The sequence below is a fragment of the Microchirus variegatus genome, assembly GCF_963457635.1.
Source record: "Microchirus variegatus genome assembly, chromosome: 15".
NCBI lineage: Eukaryota > Metazoa > Chordata > Actinopteri > Pleuronectiformes > Soleidae > Microchirus > Microchirus variegatus.
This window is the reverse complement of record NC_139816.1, coordinates 13,272,857-13,286,728: the sequence shown is the minus strand read 5'-3', so window position 1 is coordinate 13,286,728 and position 13,872 is coordinate 13,272,857. Positions and strand designations below refer to the sequence as shown.

General features: G+C 40.9%; 1 protein-coding gene across 1 annotated transcript; it reads right to left on the bottom strand.

The window, feature by feature from the left end:
* Positions 1–844: 844 nt before the first annotated feature.
* fbxo15 (F-box protein 15) lies at positions 845–11,629 on the bottom strand (the record flags this gene model as incomplete). Its single annotated transcript, XM_083901544.1, has 10 exons — positions 845–1,111; positions 1,286–1,410; positions 1,565–1,710; positions 2,399–2,481; positions 3,482–3,611; positions 3,696–3,899; positions 5,295–5,534; positions 6,731–6,835; positions 8,669–8,776; positions 11,547–11,629. The coding sequence occupies 10 exons, from the start codon at positions 11,627–11,629 to the stop codon at positions 845–847; spliced, it is 1,491 nt and encodes a 496-aa protein (XP_083757670.1).
* Positions 11,630–13,872: the final 2,243 nt, after the last annotated feature.

The following is a 13,872-nucleotide window of genomic DNA, read 5'->3' as shown; positions in this document are numbered from 1 at the left end:
TAAGGTATATTCCATGATACGAGCGAACAAAATTGGATAGAAAACACACTATTTTTACTCAATTACTCCAAAAAAGAATGGTTTCTTTTTCAGTTTTGTAGGCACAATTTTTTTTACAGTGTATGTAACAGCAGAATTCATTGCATTGTGAGTCATTAAAGGCCACAGTAGAAAACTGACTATGTATTGCAATGTGTTAATGTGCATTCTACTGAGGGTGAGAGGGGGTCACGATGATAAACATCCACATCTGCATGTGCACGCTTGTGACCTGAATTCCAATTTTAACGACTTGGTCCTAAAAAATGTGTAACCGAAAAGCGTCAGAAAGCAAAAACATTGAAATTTAAGTACAATTTTCACAATAATTTATTTGACAATGCTGATTGTATTAAGAGTATTAAGAGAAAGGAAGATTGGTGGCAGACAATACGTTTCTCAACTGCCACATTTGTGTTTATACAAAATGCTCTAAATCAATACATTTTGTATAAGATTGTCTTTCGGCATTTTGGCTTCGTTTGACAGACAGAGGCCAAGAACAAAGATTGAGACTTTATGCAACAAATGATACCCTGACAAGAACTGTGGATGATGCCACTATAAGGTATTGCAAACTGATAATGAGTAACTCAAACTCACAACAAAAGCACTTTTGTCCCATGTTATGTTATACATAAATGGACGCTCAGGTGTGGTCATTTTCCTCTGATAAGTAAATATAATAATAGCCAGATCACAGTATAACTATCCCTGAGTTGCCATGGGAAAGTGTGGTGTTGATGTGTGTGGAAACATCCGAGCTTAAAATCACAGTTTCCCGGAAGTAAAGCAACCTTAAAACTCAGTAATCTCTGCTGAAATGCTCGTTGACTTTCGAAACACTCACATAGACGACTAAACCGATGACGACGTACTGCTTCAGCTCCTTCACCCACGCAAGTTCCATCCTCAACCGACCGTCCGAGTCTTGATATTGGATCAGGAAGTGCTCACCGTCATAGTCGTAGGAGACTGGGCTGTTTCCTGGCTCCATGATAACAGGAGCGCTGACGCACCAGAAGGGCTTCCTGAACTCATCCAGCAGAGTCAGACTCGCTATGCAGCAATTCTGGCAAGAAGCAAAGAAATAAACAAGGCTAAGCTCAGTGTGAGCTCAGTTAAAAATGGGCTGTTAAAAAAAAGTATTACTTTTTAGTAGCTCTGTGATCACCATGCTATAACAAAAAGTGAATAGTTTCTCTTTTCAACAGTGTGTGCGAGTGGCCGACAGCACAGTTAGTACCTCCACTGCAGATTTGAGGCCCCCACTCCTCCATGGCAGGCTGATGCTTCCCGTCAGAGGTATGTGTTGGGACAAGTCTGTCCTGCTAATGGCAGTCAGCACAATGTGTGCATTGGAGATCTCAGCTGGTCAAAGAAAAAGTAATACAAAGAATAGTTAGACTTTCAGTTGTTACTTCATGGTTTTAGTTTGAATTACAAAAGGAGGGTCAGCATTTTCGACAAGAACATCCATTTAATATAGTTTCATATTATATTGTATCATATAAAAACATATTACATCTGAGGCAGAAGAGCTCGGAAAAGCTTCCAGACATGAGCGAGTATACAGTGTTGTGGAGATCAATGTGTAGTCGGTAACCATGGAGACCATATTCGGGGTCTACATCATCACTAAGGGGTTTGGCCATTAGTTCCAAATAGGGGCTGAAGAAACAAAGAAAGACAATTAAAAAAAAGGTAAATTACACTCAAACTTTGTTGTGTGATGTAAAGAGGAACACACGTTTAAGAGGTTTTCTACTTTTGTGGACGATCATAATGTCCTGTGATCTCAAAAGAAACCAGGAGAGGGGGCCATGTACACGCTTTGTTAGATGTTGAGACTCACAGGTGATATAGAAGTCGTCTGAATGCTGTCTCGAATGATCAATCCAGTGCTAAATAATCTGAAACTTAAAAAATACATATCATCACCAGTAGTGATGCGACCCAGTGTATGATTTTGCCCAGTGGCTTTGGAGAAGTTAAGATTTTGTGACCCCCTCAGAGGTTAAGGTTTGAGCAATTTCTGTCAGCTTTTCCTCATCGTCTCCTGTCGTGTCAAAAAAAGATTGTAAAATCTCTTGTGTGACTCGTGACAAGAATAAACAATTTCATATTAAAATGTGGTCCGGTCACACAAAACACGCATGCTGGTGAAGCACAGGTGCCACTAATACTGACGCTTCAAGTCTCACTCTGCGGTGCACAACAGATGGGTCACACCAGGAGCATCAAATAAATCCCCTCAGTTATCACATCTTACATGTTTGGGCTCTAACCGACTGATAGTGATACACTGCACACCGCGTAACCACATGAATAAGAAGTGCCTGTTCTTGTGTCGCCCTACCACACAGATGTTCCCTGGATGCTTCTCTCCAACAGCTTGTGGAAGTGAAGGGTGAATATGATGAAGGCAATGGAGATCTGGTCCTGCAAAGAGAACGATCAGTGAGACAGTAGGCATGCCGTGTGCCGTTTGACCAAGATTTAACGGTGCTCACAATTGCCCGTCTCAAGGCATACAGGAAGTTACGACCAGAGACGGTGCTCATTCCCCAAAAGAACGAGATGTGGCTTAACGTGTGTGTGTTTGTGTAATATGTTTTGAGAGGCTCGTTCGTGTTTATTGAACGAGAATATGCCGAAAAAAGTGAAATATTTGATAGTGCACAGAATAATTATGAGTGCAGTTAAAGCTCACATAGAGTGGTCCTGTTGCACATATGTGTTAGTTATGGAGGTCTTCTTACATACATATATGGTCAAAAACCTCCTAGTTGCTGTAAACGAGCGGACATCCTCTATTCTGACGGTGTTTCCCAGCCGCGAGATTTGAGACTCCTCTCACACCCAGAAGACAGATTCTTGTGATTGGCCAATGAATACAGCACACCCGCTCTCAGAAGCGCAGCTTCCCCCTCTGGAACGGTGGATGCACTGCTACTCATTATCAAAACATTGTTTTAACATTGTTTAAAAATAGCTTTGTCACGACTCTCCTCCGCAGTCCCTTTTATGACTTTGACCCGAGTCAGACACAGAGTCAGAAGACACTGTCGCTCGTGAAACACCTCCACAGCGGACGTTATTCTTCTTCTGCGGTTCAATGTACGCAACCGGATGTGCCCGGACTAGTGCCCGGAGCAGGAGGATCTGCTGTTCCGGAGAACACGTAACCGGACTGGGTTTTTTCAGAGATCTCGCTGAGCCCGAGATTACAATAAAACACAGCGTTCTCAGCAGAAGCTGAACTGTTTGTTTTGAACCTTCAGGGCTTCTTAAACAAGGTAAGGACGCAGATACACACTAAAAACAGCGTTAATTGGAACTTCCGGTCTAGGTCCACTTTAAACAACTGACTAATTTTAGTTTTTCCTGCTCATATATAAACCACTGTATGATCATTTCAAACATGTCTGCTTGTAATTACCCTCCAGATACCAATGACGACTCCAGGATGTAACAGCCTCACTCCAACCAAGTCGTCCTGACCAATGACCTGCGCACTTTCAGTTAAAGTCTGCATGTCCAACTTAGCCATGAGGGACCTCCAGCCAGGACTGACGGAGCAAGCAGAGAAACTGTTTTTTTCACCGAGAGACGAATAAGACAGAGAGAACGGTAATGGACACCTCCTCTCTTACCTTTTTAGGCCAGGGCAGCTGAGGTTGATCCTCCGGACACCGTGCAGTTGAAGAGTGGAAATGTGCTGGTAGTTGGGCAAGCAGCCTCCTCCGGCCCAGCACAGATACACCGACGTCTCAGAGAACCGAGACTGGCTGAGCTCTAATGTGTTCTCCTGCCCCGACGTACCCGACACCGTCAGCTCCCAGGTGACACGCAAGTTTCTAGAATATGACATGACGTGAGATGATGATGAGAACTTAACAACAACAGCCTCTCGCTAACTTCTTAAGTGGAAAAACTTCACTTGATATTTCCTCATAGCTGCACGATGCAAAAAAAGAAAGAAAACGGTACTAAAACAAAACCTACAATACATGTATTTGACGATGATATAATGTGAATGGGCAGTGTTGGATAAAGCTGACTTGTGCTCTTTAAATCACACAAAGTATGAGTTTAATGGCTGTAACATCTCCTTCGACAGATGCAGGGAGTAGTATGCAGTTAAACTGTTCTGACTAATGAAATGATATGCACCGAAAGAAATGAAACTGCAGCTGCTGTGATAAAGCTCTTGATCCAATTCTGTCTAAACTGTGATTCAGGGTTGCCCCTACTGTGATGCAGCCAGTGTCTTGCTGGGACACCATCCAATATCAATTAAATAGAGGAACAAAGCTAAAAACTAGAGCAGCCCATGAGGCCCCACCTGACCCAAGGGATTTCACCCTGCATTGTCTGTATGTGTGATGTCTTGTGAAATGATTATTACCAAGGTAAATTGCATGCTCCTCAGTGTTTCTAACAGACAAACCCCCACAGGGAATTGTCTGAGTTGGTGGGAGGCGTGAGGAAGGAGACAGTGTGCCTGGATTCTTGTGTGTTGTAGATGAGGGGTTGGGGTCTAAGTAATTTATTTCAACAATTCAGACAGCCGCTGTGAGGAACACAATTATTTCTACTTCCCCTCTGTACCACAGCGACTGCCACAGAACTCAAAATTGAGTGCTGCACAGCCTCTAATCAGAGGTTATAAAAACACAGCATTGGTTTCTGCGGTGGAGTCAGTGAGGAAGCTTTCCCCCCGTGTGCTGGCATCCCCCCTGAGCAGACATCACATTTAGACAGAGACCTCCTTTCTCACCTTTAATAAGAAAGTGTCATTAAGTACAATATGAAAAACAAACCACGCTTTGTTTTGATTGCCAGCAGATCCGGCTATCCACTCGTCTCTGCCCCTGAACTGTCTTGAAAGTGAGGGATCTCCAAAGTTTTATTGTTAGCTAACCACAAACAGGGTAGAGATTCCCTTGATACCTAACAAAGCTGCTTCTAACTGTAATGCAGCTAGACAAACGGAATAGGAGGCAAGTTATATCTGCAATGATCAAGGTGCTTGATTCTTCCCGAGAAAAATAATGAGAGCGTTTTCTCACTTCAGTGGCTCGGGATGTGGAAATGCTCAAAAGGAAAAAAAACGACATAAGTGACACTTGTCATGACGTTCAACTGTCTGGAGGATGATATCAAGTATCTGCTACATTAAACAAATCACATAGCTCAGGTACTTCATTGGAGTGATTTTCAGAAGTGGGTTGTGCTGTGCGGTCTCTTACCTGAGAACCCACTCTGTGCCACTGGGCAGTCCGGTGTACTGGCTGATGATTCCAAGGATTCTTTTCCTCTTGTTCAATTCACTCACTCCCACAGTGGTGAAGAACAGCCACTTCCAGTGGCCTGCGGCACAATCCCGCAGCTCCACCGAGGCCATCTTCAGCAGCTGCTTGTCCATGCCCTTGCGTAGACATTTCCCATTTTTGCCGAACTCTGCGGTGTATATCTTGTTCCACAGAGCACTGCATTGTCAGTTGGTACAGAACGGTCAGAGATTGCAGAGAGCGAAAAGAAAGAAATGATGATGATTAATATTAATTGATTGATGACTGATTGGCATTGATGTTATTTTATTTAGCTTGTGATGTCAATGATTTTAAGACAAACTTTGGTGAGGTGGGTTGACATACTGTTGTGAAAACACGTTGCTATATATTTTCAACAGCTATCACTGATCGAGAGTGTTTTATCAGTGGCATGAGCCTCAGTCTCAGGAGTCTGCAGTTAACTCGAGGAGAATCATTGCAAGCCTCCAGAACTCCACAGAGAGGCAGTTCTCTCTGCTCACAAATAAATGTCCACACTCCCGCTTTACAAAAAGTTTGTAATGGCAGCAATGGACATGAAAATTACCCAAGTTACCCAACAGTCGCTTCATATTCAATTTGTTAGTTGCAGTATTATACAACAGTGGCGGGTAAATGTCTCCCTTTTAGGACTCAAGTGCAAACACAACTAGAATGCATTTCCGGGGGAACTGCAGAGTGTGCTTGCTCGGGTGCATTTCACTAATGCGAGCAGCTAATGGAATAGGGTGTGTGTTGATGCATCAGCTGAGAATTTCATCAATACTTCATTTTTCAGATTGTGCTTCCTCATATTGGAGTCCCGAGTTTGGTTTCGATACGTGAAAGCGTTCCCGATATATGAGATAACTTCCTGCTTGGCGGCTCCACCGCTGATTTCGTCTGGATGTGACGGGCAAATGCTTCCGAAAATCAAAAATCCTTCTGGTAACTTTTGTGAGGCTTGGTCCAAGGATCATGTACGTCAAGTTTCGTGACGATTGGATAAAATTTGTGACCTGTGAACGTTTAGTTTTGCTTTCTATTCAATCCAATATGGCGGAAGAACGACAAGGGTCAGTAACACTATCTTCAATTTCCACACTACACCGTTTCCGGCCGGACGTTCCAGAGTTGGACCGGTGGAGATATCTCAAAAGGTCTAGGAGCAGGAGCTGACCAAAAATCTGGCCGACAGGAATAAGAAAACTTAAGGACAATAGTGTGCTGCCTTTCAGCAAGCACACTAATAACATGACTAGTCGTGCAATATTTACATAGTGCATGACTTGATAATATTCATTCACTGACTGTTATTAAAAGGAAAAACATAAATTAGTTGCTTGCATGAAGAAGACTCGACATATACTTACTTGTCGTTGGCGAGCTGGTAGAAGAGCTTACTGACATGGCTCATGCAGAAAAGAGCCGAGGCATCCAGCGATGATATAATCTTAATCAGGATCTCACATGGCAGTCTACAACAACAACAAAGAAAAAGGTAATTAGAGACCAGATCAAGGCAGTGATACCAGTGTTTTTACCGTCACTCAACATGCACCTGATCAAAGGCACCAGTGTATGATTATAATAAGACAATCTTATTATAAACAAAATCAAACAATGCTCTCTGGTGTTTTAAGGTGTCAAATATATTAACAGTAAGATTTTGTGAAGCACACTCTCCAATATTTTAAAGTAAAAACATTCCAAACTCTCTAGTTAAAAGGAAAAAAAAAACACACTTCCTCATTAATTACATCCAGTAGAACTTTCCGATTGCGCACATAAAACTTCACACCGTACAAGGTGTGATGAATTAAACCAAGAGGGAGAGCCAAAGTGTCATAATTTAAGAACTCATATGTGTGAAATCTAAAGTCGCCAATGCTTGATTTTAGCTAAATATGTATGTTTGGGTAGAGGATACATCCATCTTGGCTGGAGGTGCTCTCCACCCACATCTGTTACTGAGAAATATTGATCGGGGTTGTCTGCTTGCACCTGTTCTAGTTAATGATGCCAAATACCTTCCAATTAAATGACTTGAGTGATTGTCCACATTGCCTGCCTGGTCCGTGCACTGTCAATTCTCTGCACATCAACAACCAGCCATGAGACAATTTCTATTAATATCAGGTGTAATTTTCCACGCACGGGGGGGGGAATGTTACATATTTTAGCTTGAAAATGCTCGTGACTCAAATGCAATCGTTAACCCGTCGGTGACATTTGGAGCTGTCGGGGTGCTGAGCCGCACATCCAAATAATTTTTGCCATCAAGGAGTTTGGTGAAAGGAAAAGATCCCTGTAAGTGAGTCGCTTACAAGCTGAACTTTCAATGCACTGCCAGTAAAAAGGCACAGTCGTCTGCCCTTCTCAAAACAGTGAACAGTAAGTCATCAATGAATTACAAGGGGATCAGTCAAATGGAAATTAACAATGTAAATACTTTGCAGCACAACTGTGAGCATAATCACTATGTATCTTTAATGTCTAACATGACTTATATGAATTTGTTTGTTCAATAACAGTAAATGCTGAGTATAACTAAAGCTAATGGGAGAGCAATTTGTTTGGAATATTTTATCAGAGAATATTAAAATATTGAACTGACAAAGCAATCAGAGTTGGAGGAAAACAAATATATTGAAATAATATTCAATAGTTATCAAAACCACAATTGGCATTGATTCATACTAAACCACTTAACGTGTCAAAACTTGATGATGGGAAATGAAAACACGCTTGTGAGACGAAACTCACAAATTAGACATTTGCCATAATTTCATGTCTTTTAAATTAATCACGAATTGTATAAAAATAACCCTTATTTATTGTAATTGCACAATTACAATAATGCACTGTGTGCAGTATTTGCACAGGTGCTGCAAGTGAGTGGCATTTTATTTATTTTTTTTTAAAGAAAAAAACTCCAAAAGTGTGTTTACAGCAAACCCAAACTTTTGCCAAATTGATATTTATGTGCTCAGTGTGGCTGCACTCTGCTGTGTCACTTCACACTTTAATAACAGACAAAGAGACTTGATGAAATTAAGCAGTTACAGTGTGGATGCTGCCGTTTCGCCGCAGCACTCACTGGGTGAAGAATCAGACTCATTTGAACGTGCGGTGAGGTTTCATCCGTATTGATTTTCGCTGTGCTTTTATTGTGCACTGCTGCAAACGGTTTATAAATCCTTTTACTTACAAAGCAATAACGCATCGAGACTCGCCGCCGTTTCTGAACACAGTCTGGCTCAGAGCCTCGACTGCCGCTCGGGGAAAATTAACATGTTGCGACAGATTACCTTTCTATAAAGTTGTGGGGTGATTTGTCAGCTCTTTTCAGCGTCCTGGCTGTCCGCCGTCTGGTCGCAGCTTCTTTAGATGCCATTTCATTTCCCAGGGAATCTCCTCTGAGACACAAAAAGAAGCTGGTTTACATTTGGAGGCGGAATTTAAGGCCGCGTAACGTTTACAGAAACGTCCTTTAAACCGCGTTTTTTACAACTACGTCAATTTAGGAAACGTAATTTGTAAACGTCAGTTTACAGAAGTAAGTTAGGCTGAAAATACAATAATGTCAAAGAAAACCAGTGACAATTTCGAATGTCTTGACCACCCCGCGTCCAGTCGCCATGGAGACGTCCTTTCAACTTCCTTCCTCTACATTAAGACTTCCGGCGAGTTGGTATGTTCAAAATAAAAGCGGATATAGACGACAAACTAAGAAAGGTAAGTTTTTTTTTCCAACTTTTTTGTTTAAATGTAGAACCATTACAATAGCGAAGTTGAAAAGCCACACATGACAAAAATGTATGTCGACATAATTTGCTTGCCTGTTCAATAATCACAGCAAGGTTGTCCTCATACTGAATTTACAATTGGTCGTCTAAAACTGTGGTCAAGCCAGCCATCATTTGTTTTTCCATGGTCAAATCAGACGCACCAAAATGTGAAGTGCACCAATAGAGCTCCAGACAGGAAAGAACCCAGCTCATCCCATAGACGTATACAGTAGACTGCACATACATTTTTATCATAAAAGAGAAGATTATAGATAACTGCTGTGCCAAAACAGAGACAGTCTAACAGGAGAGCATTTTACTGGATCCCCATAGCTCCAGAGAGACGGTGGACGTGAATCAAACAACAAAATGACACTGAAATTGTTTGTTTAAACGCCAAGTGTGTGGTCCTGCGCCTTGACTGGATTATCTAGTCTGTGCTTTCTCAAGAGTAAAATATTGGAAATCGGTTACAAAGTTCAACAGTCCGTAGGTCTCCCATGTGTTTAAAATCAAATCAGATTTGAAAAACCTCTCGTATGGGGCAGGCTTTGAGCACAGCTACAGTGGATCATCCTGAGCACATGCCAATATAGGACCAAAGGGGCAACATTTGCAAGAAGTAGACATTAGTATGAAGTGAAGGTCATTTAATAGTTTTTTTCAGTTCATATTTTGAATTCCAAGGTTTTCATTGATAACACGTTATTAATATATTAACATTGTTAAGGTAACTGAAAACATACCGTCTCATTCATTGATGTAAATCTCTGACATTCAAGTTTCAGGAGTCCTATAGACAATGCTTTAAAAAAATAAAAAAAATGAGTGAACTTCATTAAAATATACCTCATAGTTACAAAATGGACATAACACTTCCATAGTATCATTTAATGTATACAAGCAGCAGTTTGAATTGCAGTAAGGATGGATCCATATCAATTGTAATCTAAATTTAATGATGTCAATACTAATAATAATAATAGCTACACAACTAGACCTGGATGGGGTACAAATTGACTCGGGTTGGGCAATATTTCAACATTTATTTTTTCCAATATAAATAGTTCAAGATCTATAAAAATGATGCTTCTTTGCACAAACGCGTGATTGTGTTAGTTTTCCGTTGACGAAAAGTTTAACGCCTTAATTAACAAACTCCATTATAGGTTAAAGAAGGAGCCAAAATATATCTTTGATTAGCTAAAGTTGATTGCAATATGTAGACGGGATCTAGTTTTTTTCTAGTCATGACAAACCCTGTAAAAAAGCACAACATCTACTTGTTATATCCGTTTTAAACAACTTATGAGGCATTTTGAGGTAAAAAAAAATGTATTCCACTTAATGATTTATTTTTACAATTGTTTGCCTCTCCAACTGCCATCTAATACAGAGTTGTATTTGCCAGTATTGGAGTCGTTGAGTTGCTGTGCAACCCACACATGTCCACATGGTTTTTTTGAAGTTAGTTCGCACAAATAACAGGGGACTAAATACAACTATCGGGAGAAGCCAGGGAATGAAATTATCTCAGCATTGTGGTTGATTTAGAAATGCTTTAGGCCTGTCAGTAATCTGCCTGAGCTGAAGATTTCTGATGTTCTAATGTTAAAAATAAATGGCTAAGTTGTGTAGAAGTAGTGGTGGCATTAGGTGCAAAGTCTATTTAAAAACAAACAACATATGACCATGTCCTGTTCGGCATCAAATTTTGCGCAACGTTCAGTTAAATAACCCGAGCTGTCTCTCTGCCAGGCTTGTTTCCTCCTAAAGAACCGAAACGCACTAATCCTGCAACCTACCCAATGAGGACAACCCCATGTACGAAACCCTATCCCTACAAGACAACGCATGGTTTTGCAGGGGAAGATGGCAATCCCCTGCTGGGAGGCCTCCCAACATGACGGGCAAAAGAACACGAAAAGGTTCAAGTTGAATCTTTAGCAGGAACTAAACTTGACAGAGCGAAACAATTCAGCATTAACATCACATTCCAGCTATGTGGTGATACCCCCGAGCTCATTGTACTCATATTACTACACCTTTTTTTTTTTTCTTACAGCACTCTGGAACAACATTTTTGACATGGCACAGTAAACCTTGATGCATTTTCCCCGCATGAAACATCAGATTCAAGTTTGTCAATAAGCCAAGTCACAGAATGAGTACAAGAGTTTCAAAACCAAATAATGCCATTTAAAAAAGGCTAGGTACAGCTTGGTAGACTCTGGTCCTTAAGGTCCAACATCTGAAATAAAAAATGTAGCACTCTTTAGTATAAAGTAAAGCCTGAATGAACAAAATTGAAAAGCACCTGAAAGAAAGTATCTGAAGACATCTTGTGAAAAAGGGAGGGGTCATAGAAGGGTTGGTTCATCTTGGGCAAGGTCCTCACCGCAGCGATCCAGGACAATACTTCTCCAGGTTGTGGTGTCCAACATGGAGTCGTCTGATGCAGGAATCTGCCACAGCCTTCATCAGCTCTTCAAAAGAAAGTTGAATTTGATAAGTCACCAGAAAAATGTAAACATGACAAATATGGTAGTATTATCACGTCGAGTAAGTATGGATGCCCTCCCCTACCTGCCTTTCCTGTTCTTCAATGGCAGTTTGCCAAGCTTCCCCTGCCTCCAAGCACAATTCAATATCAGAAAACCAAGCTTCACGTCATGTGTAGATTTCTTTGCAAAAAAGCAAATATCCACTCACGTTGCGCTTCAGTTTGCTCACACCATTTGGGATGATGCTCACACCAATGTCTTTGTTGGCTACATGAAAAACTGCAAGTCTCTCAGTTGCCCAGACAAACTTACTCCCAATTCTGTCACTTCACCGCAAGGTTTATCTGCTTAAACTTTCATTTTGCTAAGCACAAAATCAATTCCACGTTCCTGTCGTCGGGTCTCATTTTTCTCACCCTGCAGCCTTCGTTGTAACATCTGCAAGCAGTCTCACAATTCAGAGGTGCTCATGTGTTGCGCAAGATGAGGCACAAGAGTATTGACAAAGCAGACACCTGAAAATGCTTGAACGCAATTTGACCAAATGCTTCAATTAGTCTAAAGTGACTTACATGACAAGCATGTTCCACTTGTTGGAGTAACATAAATGCATACCATGATGGGCTGAGTCACAAAACCAGATGGATCCTTGTCTGATTTTGGAAACTGCACAGTCATGGTATGCCACTCAGTCAGGATCTGTGGCCAGATTTCCTCACACAGAGAGAAGGAGGGGAAGGACAAAGGGCCTCACCATCTTACGAGTCGACTCAATTAACCTCATTCTCTCGTGTGAAGGAGAATCAGCTAATGAAATCCAGACCGATATAAAAAACTACACAATAAAAAAGCTCAAATATTGATTCTGTGGGGTCATGCAAAGAGCTTGGGATCTTTTGCATGGTTTTACCAAAAGTTTAGAAGTCAGGTTACTGACTCCAGGAATGTTTAATGCTATGATTTTGTCTTGTTAACAGATGAACCATTTGGGTAAATTAGATCAAGCATTTTAAGGTTTCTGTTTCATCTGTAGTCTAATGACACATCTTACCCAACACATGAAGATGCAGTGAATCAGGATACAGCTACCTTTAGCAGATGCGACTACAGCAGCAGTTGGTGTTGGAAGGCTGTAGGGAGAGAAAATGAGATCTGGAGAAAAGTTGGAGGAATCATTTAATGCACATCTCAACAAGAGTTCCAGGAGAGGAACTTTAGGGCAAGGCTACAAAATTAGAAGTTAGTTTGCCAACAAACTAGGAAGATTGCCGTTTCTTATGCAACCAACCAAGACAATGACATTAAGCATCATCCTAATGACTTCACAAGCTGCCTAAAATGTGGACGAAATCTATGAATAATGGTCTAAAGACACTTGTTTGCTCAATTTGCTAGTGTAATATTTGATGCATTTACCCTGCATGAGTCAGATTTCAAATTTGTCAACAGCCCAAGTCGCCACTATGAGCATGAGTGTTGAGACCTAATTAAAGCCATTTAAAATCAAGATGCCATAATGTCCTGCAGAGCCTCAAGACTATTCAACTTTAAACCATCCATTTAGGTTAAGACCCTGACTAACTCCCAGAGACCAACAATGACATACTGACACATGCCATGACAATGTAAGTCATTGTAAACAGAAAAAGGAAAAATGTTACCGTTTTTTTTTTATTTGGCATACGTTATTAGTCTAATTAACATGTGCATTTTGCCAACCTTTTAGCATAGATTATGTGCAATTTGCTAGTATTATTTATGGGTAATAAAGTGGGATGTACAATAATACAAATAGGCCATGAAGGCACCGAAGACCATCATTGCCAACCTGTATTATGGGACAAATGGCAATACAAAGCCATGTACTGTGTTGGTAGATTACCAGGATCTATTTTTTTAGGTTAAGAAATGTTTAAATGTTTGAGTGTTAGAGCTAATAGTTGATTATAGGCAACGTTGGAAAAGAAAAGCACAGCGGCTTAGAGCAGTTATGGCAGGGCAGCCGTTTTTGACAGAGACAGAAGCCTAAGCCTTTTGACACAGTGGACAAAACCAAGCACATCATCCAATATTATATTCCTACCATCGAGCATCAATAACAGTTCATTGATTTAAAATCTGATCCTCCAACATCACTAAACATTTAGAGCTAAAGACATTAGAATTTAAGCATTTTGGAAAAGGTAAAATGAACGCAGCAATAGCAAGGTCATGAACAAA